Here is a 20,934-nt window from a genome sequence, read left to right as displayed (position 1 = left end):
CTTGAAGTGGGCCCGCCCCTGGCCGCCGGACCTGCGCGACTGCGCCGCCCGTCTCCGGCTCCATCGACACCTTCAACATCACGAACTGATTTCCCCTCGGCTGCCTCGCCTCGCTCCGCGCCTAGCCCGCTCGCCGGCGTGCGCGTGCGCAGCAGCAGCGGCTCGGCCAGCGAGCAGCAGCGCCCCGGCCAAGCGAGCGACAGCAGCAGCAACGGTGATCACCCGCGCGCGCACCTTGGCGGCTCTCCCCGCGCCATGCCTCTGCCGGGCCGCGCCGGCGGAGCGTGCTGCTCGTCCCTGCCCTTGCCCGAAGTATTCTATGAACAGGGGATGAGCAGTCGCCTATACTTCGAACAGAATTAACTGAGAAGAACGGATGAAGGAGCAAGGCAGATGTAATTTACTTGCTGCCCTAACGGTTGGCTGACGGGCGTTTGCTCTAACATGTGAGCCCGCACGGTTAAATTGGTGTTAACGCAAGAATGACGCTATTTGTACTTGTTGCCTCAGAAGTGGTAGTTACTTGTTAAAATTACCAAAGATGGTACTAACTTGAAACCGTTGCCCCAAAAGTGGTATGTATATGTAATTTAGACGGCTCCTCCCCCTTCCCCTCTCATTTCTCAATCGCCGTCTCTCCGCTCCCGTTCTACACTACGAAGCAGGCGGAGGAGGAGTAGCAGCGGCAGATCAGGCATCAGCGCGATGGCAATCGACGGGTTTGACCCAGGTTATGCTCTTAAGTCACCTCCTTCTTGATTCCTGCGCAAGGAAGGGCTCATCTTAATTTGGGGGAAATGTGTACTTTAAAATCTTGATTTCTTACCACAATTTCTGGTCGCCATCCATCAGGTCGAAACGGTTGTGGTAATGTGGACTGCGAGACGAGCAGCGCTTGTAAAAGCTGTAAGATGCGGAGAGAGCATTACTTCTGGAACCACATGAGGGATGACCAGATGCAGTTCATCGCCTGGCGATTTCAAGGACAGTCTGGTCAGTTCACTTAGCCCTTCCTCGCCTCTTCTCTCTCTCGTAATTGTTTTGAGGGTTAGGGTTTGGGGCGGCAAGCACCCAGCTAGGAGAGGTTATTCTTACGCCACTGAAACTATTATTCGTGGAACCATTCCCTTCTTTTTTTTTGCGGGGGAATACCATTCCCGTCTTGATGAGATTGTTTCACTTAACACCACAAGTTGGGGAATTTTTATCACAGAATCACAACTCTTGATTTTTTTTTTCACAATACACCAACCTTTGGGGTAATTGTTTCACAAAACACATAATCTTCCATTTAGCTGGTTTGGGAGCCTATTAGGAATTTTGGGCCCACCGACATCAATACTAAACCTTTCGTTTTCTAAAAAATAGGTTCCCTTCTGGGGATACGCTCTTTTATTTGTTATTATACAATATTTCGTTCTTAGCCATGTGGTCGTAGTACTTGCCCCTTCCTCACATTCTCCCAATCTTTTGAACCGTTGTTGCTATTTCATAAATCAAAATAGTTGCGAACACCCATTTTGAGGTGCAGGAGAGGAGAGGGTGTTTGAATGCAATTGGAAGAGAAAGGCAGAATATCTCCTAGCCTTGGTGGGATACTCTTGACATTTGGACCTGCAAAGCTAATTGATTCAGAACATTGTCCTTTGAAATCTCTGTTTCAGAACATGTAAAGGGATAGCAGGAAAGCACCACCGTGTTGTGGGGAAATGCATGTCAGTCTGTTACAGAGACAATTAGTACTCTAATTAGTAGTAGTACCCTGCTGGTCTATTATCATCGGCGCTGTTTCTAAAATGATAATTTTGTTTAAGTAGAGCTTACTGCACTTCTGGTGCACTACTATCAGTGTGCTATTTCCGGGATAATATGTGTTCCATATGTATTAGTTTTCCTGAGAATAGCATGAAACTTTACTGTCACAGCGGTGAATCTTATAACTCTAACCAAGGTTTATCTTCCTTGTTCTTCAATAGCATATACCGAGGGAGGTTGGAAGCCATTTGAGGAGCATAATCTCTGAGACCATGAACCTAGAAGCTCCTAATGGCATATTCCCAATTGAAGTGTCTAGGGAGATGGGTGTGCTAGTTCTTAGGTCTGGCTGGGATGAGTTTGTCAAATCACATCATATAGAAGAAAATTACCGCTTTCTGTTCACGTACCGTGGGAACTCTACCTTCAAGGTTCATATATTCAATCCCGCTGGTCTTGAGAAACCTTCTTTCTGTTCTCAACCACCTTCTCAGATCTTTGAAGGCGTTCCTCATGGCGCTCCTTGTGATCCTCATGTGTTGAATGGTGAGATAAGTTAGAATTGTGTAAAGGAGAATACTCTTACAATGATTTTGTTGTGATCGTTGTAACAATGTACTTCGCATGCAGAACAAGTACAACTCGATCCTGCACATGTTCAGACCTCAACTGACTTTGGCTATACCACGTTGCCTGGGTGTCGTCTAACCAAAGCACAAGATGAGAAAGTACTAGACATAGCTCGTACCATGAGGTCTGAAATGCCCCTTTATGTGACCACCATGAACAAAAGCAATGTCCACTTGAAGGATTGCTCTGTTGTAAGTTCATCTTTTCCTATCTCATTTCTTGGTTTTGTTAGTGACTCCAATGATATGACCTATTCCTGCCGGTCAAGATTCCATCTCTTTTGGTAATGTCATTTTGGTTCCTGCAGAACATGCCGTTAAAGCTTTTGGACCATTTCCAAGAGGACATATCTAAAGCTACTGTTCAACTAGAAGACTCTGATTGCAATCTATACAGCGTTGAAGCTAGCAAGCACACTGATGATCAAATTGTCCTCCAATCTGGATGGTATGATTTTGTAGTTTTCCATCGCATACGAGAGAAGGACCTCCTGATTTTTAGAAGCAAGGGGAGAACACGCCTTCAAGTGCTCATCATTGGCCCAGGCAGCCATCAGAGAACCTCATCGCCTCATGCAGTCTACTCTGCGAATATTTCTGATGATGAACACATTGTGGGAGAAGACACTAAAAAATCATCTAGGTGGCAAAAGCAGGTACCTGATCGCCGTGTGAAAACTCAAAAGGTGGCTTCAACATCCTCCCCGTCTGCTAAACCAGGTCATACCACTGTACTTACCTGTACATTTTCCCTTTTACCAACTGTCAAGTTACTTCTGGTTATAATATGCTCATCTTATGAGAGAGTATGGCATGCTTTTTAGGATATGAAGCTCATCAGCTGAATGGTGGAGCATCCGTGGAGCTTGGGGTCGATTCAGAACCTCTTAGCTCAAACAATCCCGTGGGGCCTTCCCAGTGTCCATACATTATAGCTGAAGGGATAACTAGTCTAACTGGGCCGATGAAGAAGAAAGTGGAGGAGAAAGTCCAAACAATTCGATCTGAACTCCCTATCTTTGTGGCAGTCATGACGAGAAGCAGGATTATTGGCATATCTCTTCGTATGGTGAGTTATCATACATACTCTTTTATCCACACCTGCTAATATTTATATGGCTGTCGACCTATCGTTCGTAGTTTGTGTTGATTTCATAACGATATCTTGAGACCCACTTCAGCAATTACATTACAAAGCATGCACATAACCAATTTCTTATCTAAAAATGTATGAAGATATATTCATAGTATAAAGACTGATTTGATCTAAGATTTTTCTACCAGATCAAGGCGCCCTGCATTTGTAAGTTTGTATCATTGTATAGTCCACATTTGACAGCATGTGAATCATTCCCACCGAAGTAGGAATTGACCCAAAACTCTGAAAAACTCATCTAACACTTCTGCACTTCTGATTAGCGGTTCTGCATGGAATATGGAAGATATCTTCCAGATAGAGAACAGGTTCTTGTGCTTCAGCTGGAGGGAAGTGAGATGGAGTGGCGCACCACGGTCAAGACAGATGTGAAGGGAGGGAGGTGGATTTGTGCAGGCTGGGCAGAATTCGTCGCCGGCAATCACCTGCAGCTGGATGATATTGTCCTCTTCCAACTAGCAAAGAGCACGAATGAGGTTAGGATGAATGCAGGAAAGAGGACGAGTGAGCTTAGGATGACCGTCTATTTACTCCGCAAGTCGGACATAGAGAGTAGCTGAACTCGTATCATGTACTGGTATCAGTCCGTTGTCTGTACGGTTTAAACCCTGTCATGGGATCGAGTGTGAGCTTTCATCTAATGTGGGAAATATTGGACCCTACCCTGCCTCTTGTTTGTTAGTACCGTCTGATGCTCCTATATTCTTGCTGATTAGTGATCAAATTATCTCCAGTGAGACATGATGTAAGTTGTGGACCATAATATGTTGTGTTCCCTACTCTGTGATGTGCTTCAACTGGGATCATGACCGTTCATTCAACTTGTTGTGAGCCACTAAATAAACTGTTGGGCATGGGCCACATTGTCTGAAACTAAGTTGTTTTTTTTCTCTCGAGATCATAGCAGATGCACATGAATTGTATGCTTTGCCTTCCGATTTAAGAAACAAAAATTGGCTGAGCAGATGCCTCTTCAAATTACATAGTGAGAAAGGGGTATGGCAAGACAGCGATTTTGTTTTCCAAACTGCTAACCCATGTCATCAGTCCAAAATAAACCCGGTGACTCATTTGTGGGACTGGTTTATGAAGTGTAAGTTCCTACAGTTTCGCACTTTCGGAGCTGACCTTGAAGCTGACCATGAAACTGAGGAATACTTCTAGGTTGACAAATGGCTCGACCGGTTTTTGCTGAAAAGGTAAATACCTAACGGTCCGAGTACCTTTGTGTGCTCACAGTGATAAGAACCCTCCAATGCTGATGCTCTATTGACATGCTGTGTCAAAGCAATCGATCACTGAAGCTATAAGAGAGCAGCTGCTCAAACCAACGTCACTTCCAAATCGTTTCATCTTCTCCGGATCAAAATCTGCTTATACAACTACTTTCTTCATGTTTTTTTTTGCATCCAATAACTCGCCTGTAATTTAATGTCCTATCTTTTATGGATCATCGATGTTAATCTTTGCAGTAGGAAATTTCAGTTTGTTGCTAAAATGCCTACTAATAAACACAAGTAAGTTAACCAACTGTCTTAGCCTGTCGTTCAATTCCTGCACGGCTTGTGAAGGTATCAAAGTACGGAGAGTAAGATATAAGGAAGTGGCTGCACTAGGCCTGTTAAGCGCCGCAGTAATCTGGCATTAGCGCTCTAAACAAATGACGCGGCGGCTAGCTGCTAGCTGAGGGGTGCTCCACGAAAATCGTACTACTTTAATTCCACGTCAGATGTGGATTAAAACATAACCATGATTAACCAAAAAGGAAGGCTCTGGGTCAGTACGTTTAAACCTCTAAAAAACCCAACCTTCACCGATAATTTGCCTACTCCACAAATACAGTACGTTTGGACTTTGTTTCAAGTCAAACTTTATTAAGTTTGGCAAATTCTTAAAAAAATACCCTTCAATCCATAATACATGTCGTGGTTTTACTACAGGAATAGTACAAATTTAAAATAAGATCCCTACAATTATTATGAATAAGAGGGAGTAGGAATATTTGTGACATTAAGTTATTAACACTACGTTCGTCTTAAAATGTAGCTTCATAATATATTAATTTTAAATGTTGCTACATTTTTTTTGTAAAATGTTAGTACAATTTGAGAAAAGTTTGGACTTGAGCAAGAACTAATATGCACTTATTAATGGACGGAGGAAGTAACTCTCCGTCCACCGAAAATGAGCTTATTTCTCACTCAAGTGATGTCATCGCACAATTTTGTACCGCATGGACTTTGTGTTTACTATTTCAACTAGTTGAATGCCCGTGCTTTGCTACGGTTTCTCTACTGTTTTTTTCACCGCATATGTGAATATGATGTACGTGAAAATTCTTCATGTATAGAAAAATATCTAAGTACTTAAAAGATTAAGATTTCACTTTTTCTTGAATGTTGTGTTAAGCTTTATTTGCATGGTACTTGAGAGACATAGCATTTTTGTCATTTGCACGAAGACTTCATGTAGAAGAACATCGTATGAGACTACGAGATCGGAGTCTCCCTCTCCTTCATGTCACCAGTTCAGATGACGTGTGAAAAACACACCAAAGTGCCGATCCAACGGTTGGAAGTGCATATAACCATTTATCTAAATATAATATTCAGTTCTAGATCTCTCAACAAAAATTGAACAATAAAATATCACGAGAATCAACATGTATTATCCATGAATATAATCTCAAATGAGTGCAAACGTACTTATGTAGCTCCACATGCTTATTCAGTCATTCCAAAATACGCAATAATAGTAGGTCGTTAGTATGTTATGAACCAAGGGTACCAATCAAATCCAAGGACCCACTATCCTCTTCAATTCTTCCGCAATCTCACTAAATAATATATCAGTACATATAAGTATAAATTCTGAAGTCCATGGAGCATCAAACTTTAGGGTCCCTTAAAATAGTTTACATTTGAATGTTCTTAATAAGCAGAGAAAAATTCATAGTCAATAAATAAGGTAATTTGGAGTTCAAGAGGCACATCATCAAGCTCAAATTTGGGAAAAATGTCAGCTGGTTCAACTCCTAGCTTTTCATATTTCTAATTAACATACAGGTGGTCACAGAACTTGCTTACAAGCCTGAATACATAAGGTAGTACATGCACACACTTACGAGCATGATTTTGGACTCTGATAGCTTTCCTCTAATGACAGTCCCCAAAAGGCCTCCATTTTTTCTCTTGAGTCTTGGTCAACAATGCTATTTGACACAAGATAAATTTTTAGTTAGAAAGCAAGTAGTAAACAACATACATGCATTGAGTTCCTAATACAGCAGTTGTCCAACTGACCAACCTGCAGTTTGTCAAGAAGTCATTGTAGTATAAACAATCCAAGCTTTTCTTTACAAGCTACACATTGAAAAAAAAATCGTAAATAATACAAAACAGATTACTATACATATAATGTCTTTGAAGGGCAAGGTTGCGATGCCCAGACACTAACCGTAATAATAAGCAGCATCACATTTTGGAGAGAAGTGCAGTTGTCAAATTGCTTTCACAAGATTGTAGGTGTAGTGGGCAATGCTACTCAGATGACAGAGAACATAATATGAATTTGGATAGACAAATGAATATTGCTTTCTCTCAATCTTCTCATACATGAGATTAAACTTTGTGAGATTTTGCAATTTACTTCTTGCAAAAGGTATTGTAGCAACAGTCCGGTGCCATAGACTGGCATGTCTGTGATAGATTCACATCGACAACTTGCATGTAATTTTTCTATCTTGTAAATCGATATTCCATTGGCAGACCACATAAATAAACAGATTTTAGCTGTAAAACGGCATCAGCGAGGCTTATTTAGATACTCTATAACCATGCTGGTTCTACCAAAACATTTGTGTACACATTTTGCACAACCGAAACATTTACTTTGGACTTGTGGATGGATCTATAGAAGGAACAAAACATGCATGCATGCTTTGAGAAAATTTGGCTATATAAATAATTTGTAAGTGCTGGCATCTTAGCTAGTTGAACAGAATTAGACAATCCATTTATCATTTCCATGTATCCTGATGCATATGGATTGAGATGGATAAAATGTATCTTCAAAAGATAAATATAAAATGCACAACTCTTAAATGTTGTAACACAAGGCACAAATATGTTTTTGGATGAATGCGCTTCAAATAAAGCCAAAAACTAATCTATTCAGTATGTTTATCATTCATTGAGAAAAGAGGAGGACGAGATGTACAACTGAACCTTCATTGCTCGAGTGTGTTTCAATATGTATGATAGTTCAAGATAACGGTAAATTTTGCTGCCATTTATTTCATGGTAACCGGAAGGAGCCTAATTATCACACTCGCTAATCATTGCATTGGCACACCAATGTGATGTATAATAAACTTGTGCGCCTAAATACTGCCAACCGGATGTATGTTCAAAGATATCTTATAAATGACAATCTCCGAATATTTGGATTCAGGCCCCTCAAAGACTACAAACACAATCAACACCTATCATGCAGGAAAGCAATAGAAATGCAGGTCAAACACACCTCATGAAGAACTGATCAACCTGTATGGCAGGCCACTAAGATTGTGATACATACCCGTAGCCTTTCTTGGCGAGCAAGGTTGTATTGTTAATTCAGTAATAGTTGGGATAGATGAGAACTGATACAAATGCAACCATGCATCTTATCTTGGTGCTGCAAATTTGTGGTGATCTAACAACACATGCCCTCACCTCAGCTCAGCAATAAGACGACTACTGGCTTCAGAAGTTATGGTATAGTCACATGACACTTGAGAACAGAAAAAATACATGAGAAAAATCTGAAGATGTAAAGGCTCACACAGGATATAGACAAAATGCACAAGACAAATGTACTTATCCTAATGGAGATCATTGCATGGTAAGTATATATAAAAGTGTGAAGCTATATTTATCTACAATCCATATCACTTTGTCCATCTAAAACACAAGAGGTCATTATTCAAGGTGGACTTTGTTGTATTGTTACCAAGCTTTGTACCCCACTTCCCACGAGAAAAAAATAGGCAGCTGTTGCATAATGCTTCAGCGATTTATCCACTGAAGAAAAAATGAAATTTAAATAAATAATGCATATGCATATCATAAGGGAGAACTGAAGCTGGCTACTATCACCACTAAAGGATGTAGAACTACTGGAAAAATACATTAAATAGTGTTAGATTATTAGGCAATTTCCGAGTGAGTTTAATTACCGAAAACAACATTACAGATGCACGATCATACTTAACCACACACATCGGACTAAGCACATGCATCAGATCTGAACATGGAACAAGTAGCAGTGCAAGGTAAGAGAGGACTGAATCTCCTTCACCAAACATGTTATATAACCTACGATCAAATGCAATATAATAGTATAGATTTTTTTTATCACATGAAACATTATTTTCAATTACAATCCACTTTATTGTGAGCAGATCGACCATTTTCCAGCGACTCTAATATAATATCTTTATTTATTGCCAGCAGTCCATTCTTTAGAATGCCACATCAATATTGGAACTGTTTTTCATTATTATTTTAACCGTCTCTAAAAATATTTTTTCTTTGAAGGCGGTTATTTCTACAAATCCGTCTGAGGTTGCACACTTGCACCGTTTGGACTCATCGGTGGCTTTCTTTCGGCCAGAGCCGCCTCTAATCTAAATGTTAATTTATAATTAGTGCGCATTTCCCAACTGGAACTTAACTCGGAACTTGTAACTTACTTCCGGCCTGGAACCCTCGGGCCTATTTATAACTGATACGTGAATGAATCCTTATTTAAAATATTAAAATGCACATTACAATCAATGTAATCCCAAAGAACTATTGCCGATGAGCCCACTGAAAGCAGTGATGGAGATGTCCATTGCTAAAATGTGCCACATTGGAAAAACGTAAATCAACTGGTAACATCAGTGATAGTGCTCGTGCATAAAATCCATTTTATATTTCTGAACAGGTTTTGACCTCTGGCCATGGCGTCGGTCCGTACAAGTGATGAGACGTCCTAGCCACCGTTTGAGATGAGGGAAGAACATGGGGACATTACTCCGCCGGGCCCGTCGCTGTTGCAAAAACCTTAGAAAAAACAAAGCCATCCATATGAACACGCTGGAGCCGAAGCATAGGGTCACCTCCCCTGGATGGAGTGGCATACGTAGGAGGCGGGGACGTGCATGCTATCACCAACATAGGAAGGGGGCAAACTCGTGGCACCTGAGGCCTTATTCGGTTTTACATATTCTAGAGGGGATTGGCATGGTTTGAGGGTCCCATCTAAGTTAAAATTATTCCTAATCCCTCCCCATCCAATCCAACACACTTGGGAAATGTATTAACGGGCTCTCAAGGAAGCTGGAAGAAGAAGAGTTGAAGGCCTTCCATATTGTGAGTTGAAAATGTAGTGGTGCATATGGGACCGGGTCAAGAAATGGTTGGGCTTGGTCGATCTTCATCCTACCAATTGGACGGGTCGCAATATTTCGGATTGGTGGATCATGATGGCGGGAGGGTCTTCGGCAAGCTGTAGAGGCATCGCTTCGCTAACTTTACTTGCCTCTTGGGAGATTTGGTGTGAGTGTAATGCTAGAGTTTTTCGTAATAAGCAAGCTCATTCCGTTGTAATTTTATATAAGGTTAAATGTTGAGGCCCGTCTTTGGATTTTGGCGGGCGTGAAGCGCTTGGGAGATTTGATGCCGGGAGAGTAATCCGTTTGTGGTTTACCGTTCGGCCGTCGTCCTTCTAAAACTTCTCCTTAATTAATAGATTGGGGCAAAGCTTTTGCCACCGTTTCAAAAAAAAAAAGAGTAGTGGTGCATACAAAATAAATCAATATGTTATTAAGTGGTATATATGAGGATTTGAGATTTTATTTGGTGGTATGGAGAGAATTAATTTTTAGATAGTCAGGGGAAAATAATATCAAATCACTCTTTTTTATTTACGAAACCCAATACATACACAGACGCTCATAATGCATACATTGATGTGTGGAGATCCATGGAGCGAACCACACAGCTCCACGCACACACACCAAATTTATTCCATATCTTTGCTGTCCTCCTAGTACAGAGCTTGAGAGACGATCAATGAATCAACCAACGATGCGCGCGTCCCCTGCTCCGATCTGCTTATTTCTGTTTAGTTGCTGCAACTGCTGCTGCTGCTGCTTGGGTCGGCGAAGACGTCGTGAAGAACATCTTGGTCGATGATGAAATCCTCCGGATCCGGCAGGGCGCTCACCACCGGAAACATATCAGCAGCGTCAGGAGGAAACAGCAGGTCTTGATCCAGCAGGACCTCCTCCAGAAGCATGTAGTGCATTGGGGACTCGTTCCCAGTTCTACTCGGATCAGTGTTGCCAAGGTTTCCGCTCAGCTCCTGCTGCTGGCCACCATGAGCGACACCAATAGCACCATTGACGTTTCCGTCGGCATTTCCGGCAGGATTTTCAGTGTTTCCACCCGGTTCGGTGTTGCCAAGAGCGAATGCGTCAAGATTGTCGTCGATCACCGGGTAAGAGTAGAAGTAGAAAGGAGCAGGAGGAACAGTGCTGGTCTGTAGCTCTCCTGCTGCAGACGCTGCCAAAGGAGGAGGAGCTCTCACCATTTCAGCAGCGGAGTTATCACCTTCAAAAGTGTTGCCGTCCCTGAAGAAGACGCAGCCCCTTGTCGTGTAGTTCATGGGTGGCGCTGGCAGGGTGAGCTCATCCTCCGGGGGAGGTGCCGATTCTCGCAGCACACGCGGGATCGGATACGGCGCGTAGCGGGCGCTGGAGGGTGGCGCCGGGGAAACGACCGGACGAACACGGGGAGCGGCTCTCCGCGCTGCACGTCGAGGGTCCGGGTCTGGCATGTGGCGCTTCCTGGTGACGAGCCTCGCCGTCGCCGGCGCAGCACGTCCGCCGTGCGCCACCAGGTGCAGGTGGTCGAGGAGCACGGGGAGGAGGAAGTCGTAGGACTCGGTGGACGCCACGGCCTCGGCGATGTCGGCGCCGAGTATGATGCGGCGGTTGTGGGAGCGGGCGCACGCCCAGGCGCGCACGGCCAGCTCCTGCACGAAGAGCTCGCATAGCTTGGAGAGGAACGCCGGCGTGTCCGCGGAGATCATCATGCCGTCCTCGTCATCCTCGGTGGCGCGGACGATGACCTTCTTCAGCCGGGCCATGGGCAGCATCCGGCCCTTGAAGTCCACCGTCGCCTCGATCTCCTCCTGGCGCTCCATCCAGAACTGGTCCACCGCGCGCTGCTGCGACGCCGGCAGCGGTGGCCTCGGCCGCGTGCGCACCTCCACACGCTCCTTCTCCATTCCTTCCCTCTGCTCAGTCACCACCAACCCACGTACCTGATCGATTACCTACGTAGAATTGTTTGAAGTTTGAACTCGATTGCTTAATTGCGAGATTAAAATCCAGGAATAAGTTGTACTTAATTAACCACTATCTGTAAGAGACGTACTAAGATATAGAACTATGTGCATGTTACCTCGGCCACAATGCAGCTTTCTTTCTTTCTTTCTTTCTTTCTTTCTCTTTTTGCGGGGACAATGCAGTACTTCTTGGAAGAAGGTAGATGTGATCGCAATGAATCAAGAGGTGGTCTATATACCCTATATATAGGACTTGAGGGATGCCAGGATTGGTTTGTTGCAGGCTTGTTGTTTTGCTTTAGACATTGGATTGTGTAGTATCTCTTCCCATTGTTTTACTGAAACGGCTGTTGTCCTCATGTGCTTCTGCCATACACTCCTCGTGTTAAACCTGTTCAAAGACGATGATCGCCGAACTCACAAACTCAGGCAAACTCTGCATGAACGTACACTTGGTGCTCATCGTCTCTGCACCGTCCCCTTGATAAACCCTCCCGCCATGCTTATCCATGGATAGTATGTAGAGTGCACATGTACACAAGAGCCTTCAGGAGATCGATGCGAGGGACGCATGATCAATCTGGGACCAGAAACGGCAGCAGGAAAAGCTTGCTGCATAACCTTTCCTTCAGATTCTTAGCATGCGTGCCGTTCACTCGTGCTCTTCTTTTTCTGATGGTTCGCAACGTTGCTCAGTGTTTTAAGGTTGGATGTATGTGCATGCGGTTTTGCAGAATTTGGGGGTTGGATCATGTGATCTGTGATCAGTTTCGTCTTATTAGCAGCAGCAAGCTTTCTGTTTAGCCTTTATATGTAGAGACAAATTCAACTTTGGCACCCTCTCAAAAGTGAGACACTAGTACAATACCAATCCGCCTCTGTAATTTGCTATATACTGAATGTTCATATATTAACTAACCAGTGAGCAATGTCCTTTGCTTGTATTTTTCGAGTTATATGTTGCAAATGCCTTAAAAGAGGTTAATATTCTTTAAGATCTTTGGCTGGGAAGTTTCGCTAGTTAGGAAATGCTTACTGGTTAGCTATATGTGTCTGATTCCGAAGTCCATGTTAGAAATATAAAGTTGAAAATCGGACATCCAATTTTAAAAGTTTCAAACTTAATAGGTGTGTTCAGATTACACGTTGGCATTTTAACTACAAGTTTCACTATGTAGGATGCGTTAACAAATGTTTCACTAGGTAAAAAGTGTTCATTCTAGTTAACTAACAAGCATACATTGGATAGAAACCCTCTTCCGAGGAATTATTGAAGCACAATATTCCTGTAGAGTGTTTGGAACATGCCCTGACCCTATTAAAACGTAGGATTAGAAAACATGGAAATACAAGGCCCATTTTACATCCCCATTTCAATAACCATAAACAACCGTTTTGCTTGATAATTAGTTTTCCTTGATCCCAGAAAACATTAGTTTGTATTGATGTTTACATATATTTTACCGGAGAAAATACTTACCATTGTACCACATGTTTTGCATAGGGCCTAAGTGGCATGATGACTTGGCCTCATCCTCTCCTTCATCCGGCTTACCGTATGTTGAGTTTGCTTAACTAAGGACTCCCTCCATAAATCCCACCCTCCATACCTACGGAGTTATGAGGCAATAGAAGATGACACGTTGTAGAATATATAATTTCATGACCATAGAGTAGTCAGTGCAACGTTGTGAAATGACCCAATTAGATATGGTGAGATGTTTAGGGAAAACATCAAGAGATCTTAAAGGGTCACCATGAATTTTGTTCACAAAGAAACATGAAACTTGTTTGATGCATCTACAAACAACAAACTGAATAGCTTTTCCCTAAATTGACATGGTTTGAACTATGCCAAGTCAAATTTACCAAAATTTGACGTCACAATGAGGCTGTATTCTCCATTTTTGGCAGGCCATACCATGCACCAATACACAAGATCAAGATATCACCTGATACATATTCTGTATAACACAAATGGAGCACCTGAAAAAACAAAATTACATCATAATACTTTGAGATCTCTTCGTAATATTATCCTTCTTACTTTCTTCTCCGAGCTTCTTCCTTACAATCACGAACATCATAACAAACTTAACGAGGAGAAAAAAAACACAACTGACATTATGTATGGTTGGAGCATTGGACCTAAATAAGACACTTTCAAAAAAAAAAGGGTTATTTAGGAAGCAAGATTGTTATTAACACTTAGCAAAACTGATAAATGTCTTCAAATCCTTATCTTTGGTGGCACTGAAGTTCAAGATGGCAATGGAGACCCAACCTGTGGTAAAAGATGAATACTTGATCCCCGTTCACCAAGGAGGAACTCCTGAGGATAGGAAAGGACCATCCTTGGTCCTAGAGGGATGTATGTTAACGTAGGCAATCCATAGCCTTTGGGTCTGACGAGGTCAAGGCTAACAAATTCCAATACACCGCACATCGAATTCATCATATTCGTCCTAGTCACCAATGGGCCATACATAGTACTACTACATAGTATACACGGAAACATGCAACACATCTTCTCACGAAGTATATCCATGCAAACCCACGTTAGCCAACCCTACCATTGTCCCTAATACTCGCTAAAAAGTGATCTTACCTCACTTGGTTCGGGAAGTGGATGTACGACCACCCACCCAGGTTCAAGTCCACACATGCGCAAATTTGAATTTTTATTTTCTAATAAAAGATTTAAAGAAACAATGTATGGGTTTCCCCTATTGTCACATTATTTTTACAAAAAAATCACATGGTAGGTTTCAACTTAATATGTATGCTCATGATTATTTTCAAGAATACCCGACCCAAATTCATTTCATGGCTAATGCTTTAAAACATAGTCTGGAGATGCATGATGTTTTGCAGGGGAAAAACACCAACAAGCAAGTTCAAGGTACAAATTTATCTTCACCAAAGCAAAGACAAAGGCAGGTTGAGATGCAGGACCAAATGACAGTCCAAAGGTAGTACTATGAAGTCGGTTTTGCACATCACAGGATCAAAATTCTTCTCGGACGTAGCTTGGAGGACAAGAAACGCACCAGGTTCAAGGTCAGATATTACTGGAGTTGGAGTTTACTGTCAAGTTCAGGAGGAACGCAAGAATGCTGAAATCATGATAGAAGCTTCCACTCTCACTGCTACTTCAGTTCTTCAGGCAGAATCAGAAGCTCTCCTTGTTGCAGCTAGGATAGGTTCAACTCTTAAACTACAGAACCATACTTTTCTTACACAGACAACATCGTACTAGCAACAGCTGCTGCTTTGGAGACAACCAGTCTTCAACAGATTCCCTGGAAAGTCAGGAAGCACATTGCTAAATATAAAACTTTGACGGAATCTTCCCAAACGGCAATTTACCACATCAACAGGGATCTCAACGAAAGTAGCCCATGAATGTGCTCATCAGGCTCTTAGACATTCTATGTCTCAGCCTATTTTTAGTTGTTCTTCTTCAGCTCATAGAAATACAGATTGTCCTTTTCTATATGCAGTTTCTCAGATCAAGTCACCAGGTCTTGTACTACATGTTGTAAACTGCCTATGAGTTGAATGAAATTTGGCATCTCCGACGCCTCAACTTGTTAAAAAAAAGAATACACGACTTATAAATAGGTTATTCGGTAACCTCTAAGAAGTATGTGCACCACAACGTATGCTTTGTTTTGGGGATCAATATCATGGTATCGATGATGGTCAAGGCATTTCTAAACCCGGGTATAGATGCTCCTGGTTGAATAAAATTTCGAAAAAATAGCAAAAAAATCTGGAATTTTTGGACAATGAACATGAACAAGTGTTATAACCGCACACCAAAAGTCTCCGGAAAAGACACATGTAGTGGTCTGTGGATAAAAGACAAATCGGAGTGATGTAAGAAACAAATGTAGATGTTCCAAACAACACCGCATTTTGTCTTTTTTGCACAGACCACTACATATGTTTTTTGTCGAATTTTTTTGGTGTGTCCTTGGACAAATTTGGCAATGGCAAAGACAGGTACCGAGCCTTTAAACAAAAGCCTCCGTATCTCCGGTACAAAGCCTGGCCCATTCGGCCCAGGGTCCAGGAGCGAGTACCCTCAGGCGGCCCTCCTCCCTTTCCATATCTCTCTCAAGTCTCAACTCTCCATTCAAAATCCCCTCCCGTTCAGTCCAAACTCCAGCAGCCTCCTCTCCAGCCTCCAGCAGAGATCCCCATCTCCATTCTCCAGCCAAGAAACCATGGTCAAGAAGCGGGAGCCCTCCACCCCGGCGGCCGCGGCCCCCGAGACGCCGTGGAAGGGCCGGCTGCGCTGGCAGCACGCGAGCCCTCTCAGCTCCCTCTCGCCCTGGACCCGTTCCCGGTCCAGGATCCGGGACGAGGACGCCCGGAGGTTCAAGAAGCAGGCCACCCCCGGGCGGCGCTGCTCCTCCTGCGACGAGGACGACGGATCTGCCCGCCGCCCTCGGAGGGCTCGTGCGCGCCGGTCGCCGCGGTTTCAGGCCGGCCGGGATCCGGAGCACCCCATTGTGCTCGACGACGCGAGCGAGGTAGGGGGGTGAATCCTGTTCTTGGTTCCGGAAATGGGCTCGATCTGTGGGTACGGGGTGTAATGCTGACGTGCTTAGTTTCCTTCCCCTGGCGCATTTTAGGTTCTGGGAAGGAGAGGGCGTGATTTGTCCACTTTAGTCTTTCTTCACCTGCTACACAAAACCCAGTTTTCTTCCCAAAATTTCTCCCCATTTCTTGGTTTCTGGTGATTTCGTGACAGCGGCCAAACATATTCCAGAACGTCATGAACCAAGTGAAATCTTGTTTTATTCTACTTGCCCAACATAAGCTTAGTTTCTTACTCGCATATTGTATGCCACTGATGGTTTGTTCATCTGCCTCTTGATGTTTATCCATTCCAGAAAGTCATGTCTAACTAAGTAGTATTTGTTTGTTACTTGTAGGCTCTCCGACACTAATAGTTGGTTCATACGCTTCTTCATTTACATCCATTTCATTGTTCGTAGGATCCATTTCATGCCTGTCCTATCATCCTATCAATATGCCTGCTAAATGGAATGCTTGATTCAGTTCACGGTCCGCATATGATAGCAAATATCATGGTTTATTAATTAATGATTCTGTTTCATTCTTTAACGTCATAGCACGTGACAAACAACATTTTAACTTTTAACTTGTGTTGCAGGAACGAGAATTCGGGGGTAACCAATCAGTGATTACGCCTAAGGGAAGATCTTCACGGCTCCATCGAGGTGACAAGAGTTCGAGCAAGTCCTTGGTGGAGAAGGGAAGTCGCCACAAACAGACGCCACGGACACCGAACCCACGGGGTGTTTCCCGTAGCAAGAAGACTCAAAATGCTGGTAAGAAAGACAAAAAACAAGAGAATCCAACGAGTAGCCAGAGAAGCGCTGCAGTAAAGACTTCGACAAGGATTAAAAAACACAAGGAGCTCCAGATACTGCATCTAGATTCCCAGGATGTTCCTGCCAGGAGAAAGACACCTTACAAAAAGAGTGAGATGCAGGATGCAGAGCCGAGCTGTTGTGAGGGGTCAACAAGAAAGAGGAAGAGAGGAAGTGGAAGAAAGCTGACATCAAGGAAGCAAAGTCAGCAGGAGCCCAAGTCTGACTGTAAAGAAATTACACCTATCACTGAACCCAGAAACATCATCCACAAGAACAGTGGAAATGGTCCTTCTCCCTCAGTGCAGCCTAATATTGGTGATGATACAGTGGCAAATACTGAGGAATGCACTGAAGAGCCAAGTGGGATTAAAGGAGGAGTCCCGTGTGCTTCTGATGATTGGACTGAAGAGCAGGAACTGACATTGCGCCAGGCTTACTTCACTGCCAGACCATCCCCACATTTCTGGAAGAAAGTTTCCAAAATGGTACAGCCAATCCTCCCATTTTGTTTCTTCAGTGGTTTTATTATATCTTCATAGTCGCAAGAGCTGTTTGATACCTAGTTGCAAAAGTCGCCTTGAGAAAGCATCATTCTGCTTTGTTGTTCTGGCTTGATTAATAATAATAGAAAACAATGAGAATGCTACAGTTAAAAGTTTTTTTTTTATGGAAATGGGCTTCTAGCTTTAAACTATTGTCCATAAATGGACACGAGTTATTCATGGGTCTTGGTGCTAGGCTTTGCAAAATTCTACTGCAACGCTTTGTTGACATGCTTCTTATAAGCAGTTGACATAGACGAGTAAGCTAAACAAATGCCTAAAGGATAGACGAGTAAGCTAAATACTAGAGAGCAGTTAACATGAAGGTTAGATTGCTAATATTTCAGTTCTGCTCTGCAAGTGTTGTCTCAAATGGAGTCGATTAGTTTCAGATAACGTGTCACATTGCTTTGACAGTCTATTTGTATGTACCTGAACTACTTCAGTGGTATGTCCTATAGATTACACAACATTTTCTAGGTGAGTTGTTCCTCTACCATTTTTATTAGTTCAAATTATTGATACACATCCTTTCAGGTGCCAGGGAAATCTGCTGAAGAGTGCTTCAACAGAGTTCACGCTGATCTTTCAACACCCACTCCAATGGCCCCTCGTGCTCGAACAAGTAAAACACAGTTTTCTCCTCTAGGACATTTCACATTGTCTGATCCAAAATTTCCAAAACTCTTGGAACCTCTAGTCGCAAGAAGGACCGCCAAACAGAAGAGCTTGGCAGCGCAGAAGACAGTGAGACATTTGCTGAAGAAGCATTCCCTCATCGACCAAGCTCAAGAGGCTGATCACTTCTCTATATTTGAAACTTCACCCTCTGCTTTACAATTGAACATTCCACTTGAGGATTCTCCTGGGACCCCTGACAATTATCTGAATTCCTTTCCTCTGAACAAGTACAGCGTGAGTTCTTCGGCTCGTAAGAGACCGCTATCAAGGTTGAAAACTAAGCCAGCTGAACCGAGCCCAGAAGTTCTGAAGCCTCTAAAGAATGTCGTTTTACATGAGAAGTACATTAATCAGTTGTCACGGAGAGAAGGTGCAAAAAAACCTCGTAAGAAAGCTGCTGGCACCATAGCAACTGATCCTGAGAATGAAAGACCTCTTTTGGAACAGCAAGCTGGTGTTGTGAAGGCTGCAAAGAATGCTCTTATGACAGAAGCAACAGACTTCATATGCCAGTTTAAGAAGTTACAAGCCAACTCCCTTGCACACATTCTGGAAAACTGTGAAGATGATGCGGATAATTGCGCCTAGTGTCACACACTCACACTAGTGGTTCCAAGCTGCTTTTAGCATATATGCTTGCCCCTCAATGCTAATGCAACTGGACAGCATGCTGTCAACTAACTTTAGTTAGTTGAGTAAGACTCTAAGAGACTGACTATTACTCATAGAAGTTCTCGTGCACTGTATTCTGCCAAGGAAGTTATCAATGCATTTCTAGCATATCAAGGTCATGGTTATCACATAGGAGCACAACTGTATTGAAGACCTCATGTACTTCATTTTCATACACTTCAAGGCTATTTACATTTGATTTAAACTGTCAGTGATATACTGTATTCACAGGATGATTTATTACATGATAAGAAAATATTGTGCAAAGTAATTCTTGGGACTAGTGAAAGAAGGCTCTGCCCTAAGTCGACAAAGTATGGCAGCTGATCATACAGATATTCTGATAGGCTGTTACTTATTCTTTTGATAAGCCTATAGAGGTCAGGTGTTCATCACTTCTTCTAACACCAAAGCTTTTCTCGATGCATAGTCTCAAATAGCCATTTTCCACACAACAGCTCAGTGCATACATGAGAACTACATCTGTTTCGTCCTAGATGTTCTTAAAACACAAATTTGAATAATTTTGAAAGCCTTTTAGTTTTAAACTTATGAAGGTTTTCATTGCAACAAACATCAAGCAACCACATACATCCTGCAAATATTAACCCAGTCCATCACTCAGCTATGTCAGTCTATTTCATAGCACAGATAATACAGGTACACAAAGCTGACGTGTGTTTGAGGAGGTTGAAGAAGTTGGTGGTTTTACTTTTGCTTTGCTGCAGACATAAATTCATGCACACACAGAACGCTATGTATTTTCTGGGTTCACCTTTGCAGGACCGATGGACAGTGGAGCAAAGTTTTGTCATTATATTACTGGCAGGTATTATCGAATGGTTTATTCTGCATGATGTTAATTGCTGTATCACTCAATTTTCATGCAAAATCTGTTACATTATAGTTTCCAAAAAAATATTTTCCTGATAATTTCCATGTTAGTGAGGAGGCACCTTTCTAACCAGAAATTTCCTTAGGGAATAAAATCACAATTAAATCAATTCTGATAATGACACTCCCAGTGTCCAGAAACATAGATATTAGATAGTCAGTGATGGCTTCTGGTTTCAGGTTGCTTGGGTAGTGATTGATAGTTTTTTCTTGTTTGAAGGCTAAACACATTTTCTGCAACTTCAGCACATACAAGTTATATGACATGCTGATAGATGCCTCAACTACTGAAGCTGGAGTTGTTTGTAAAGTTATATGTCAGATTGCACATTTTATGTTTCTATTGACAGTTAATGCTTTGATAAAGGTTGAAGGCTTGTAAGGCTAAAACAATTGTAAAATTACTGTCGATGCTATTACCGGAAGGTTTTCCCTTGTCACATCTAGTATCTATTTTGCATTCTAGCCTTTGTTTCTACACTATTTGCAAAACTGTGATGTAGTTGATCCATGGTCATTTGTTGTATATATTCAGAAAGAGCAGAAGGCGTAACTACCTTTAGTAACATCAAGGGTATTTTTCATGTTTAAAGGAAAAAAACGAAGGTGCATTTTCTTTAAATTACACAACCTTTTGAATTTACAGCAACTTGATAATCAGACAAAGCACTCATTGTTGACTTGATCGATATTTTGCTGAGAGTCCTTATTCCAATTCTCCAGTCATGTCTCCTCAGACGTTGAACCTGATTCATTGTGCGAAATTGTTAGATGTTACTCACCAAGGTTTCTGCTTGTTGGTCACAGGAGTTGTC

The 20,934-nt window shown here is 42.5% G+C and overlaps 3 protein-coding genes across 3 annotated transcripts; 2 read left to right on the top strand and 1 right to left on the bottom strand.

Moving 5' to 3' along the window:
• The first annotated feature begins 981 nt into the window (after positions 1-981).
• Positions 982-4,321, top strand: LOC124683437 (B3 domain-containing protein LOC_Os12g40080-like). The gene is made up of 6 exons (XM_047217948.1): positions 982-993; positions 1,977-2,301; positions 2,386-2,576; positions 2,693-3,104; positions 3,209-3,453; positions 3,804-4,321. The coding sequence occupies exons 2-6, from the start codon at positions 2,028-2,030 to the stop codon at positions 4,098-4,100; spliced, it is 1,419 nt and encodes a 472-aa protein (XP_047073904.1). The 5' UTR covers positions 982-993; positions 1,977-2,027; the 3' UTR covers positions 4,101-4,321.
• Positions 4,322-10,692: 6,371 nt separating this feature from the next.
• LOC124657079 lies at positions 10,693-11,859 on the bottom strand. The gene has a single exon (XM_047195696.1). The coding sequence runs from the start codon at positions 11,857-11,859 to the stop codon at positions 10,693-10,695; it is 1,167 nt and encodes a 388-aa protein (XP_047051652.1).
• Positions 11,860-16,151: 4,292 nt separating this feature from the next.
• Positions 16,152-19,371, top strand: LOC124657068. Its single transcript, XM_047195687.1, has 3 exons — positions 16,152-16,460; positions 17,108-17,815; positions 18,410-19,371. The coding sequence occupies exons 1-3, from the start codon at positions 16,152-16,154 to the stop codon at positions 19,139-19,141; spliced, it is 1,749 nt and encodes a 582-aa protein (XP_047051643.1). The 3' UTR covers positions 19,142-19,371.
• Positions 19,372-20,934: the final 1,563 nt, after the last annotated feature.

The sequence above is a fragment of the Lolium rigidum genome, chromosome 1, assembly GCF_022539505.1.
Source record: "Lolium rigidum isolate FL_2022 chromosome 1, APGP_CSIRO_Lrig_0.1, whole genome shotgun sequence".
Taxonomy (NCBI): Eukaryota; Viridiplantae; Streptophyta; class Magnoliopsida; order Poales; family Poaceae; genus Lolium; species Lolium rigidum.
The sequence above is the reverse complement of the archived record's forward strand: the minus strand, read 5'-3'. Positions and strand labels throughout refer to the sequence as shown.

What these genes read in the sequence shown, in the direction of transcription:
- LOC124683437 (XM_047217948.1), top strand. Translation starts at nt 2,028, where the DNA reads ATGAACCTAGAAGCTCCTAATGGCATATTCCCAATTGAAGTGTCTAGG. An exon ending in TGATCCTCATGTGTTGAATG is followed by an intron (nt 2,302 to 2,385) that starts GTGAGATAAGTT and finishes CTTCGCATGCAG; the next exon opens with AACAAGTACAACTCGATCCT. An exon ending in CTCCCCGTCTGCTAAACCAG is followed by an intron (nt 3,105 to 3,208) that starts GTCATACCACTG and finishes CATGCTTTTTAG; the next exon opens with GATATGAAGCTCATCAGCTG.
- LOC124657079 (XM_047195696.1), bottom strand. Translation starts at nt 11,859, where the DNA reads ATGGAGAAGGAGCGTGTGGAGGTGCGCACGCGGCCGAGGCCACCGCTG.
- LOC124657068 (XM_047195687.1), top strand. Translation starts at nt 16,152, where the DNA reads ATGGTCAAGAAGCGGGAGCCCTCCACCCCGGCGGCCGCGGCCCCCGAG. An exon ending in TGCTCGACGACGCGAGCGAG is followed by an intron (nt 16,461 to 17,107) that starts GTAGGGGGGTGA and finishes CTTGTGTTGCAG; the next exon opens with GAACGAGAATTCGGGGGTAA. An exon ending in GGAAGAAAGTTTCCAAAATG is followed by an intron (nt 17,816 to 18,409) that starts GTACAGCCAATC and finishes ACATCCTTTCAG; the next exon opens with GTGCCAGGGAAATCTGCTGA.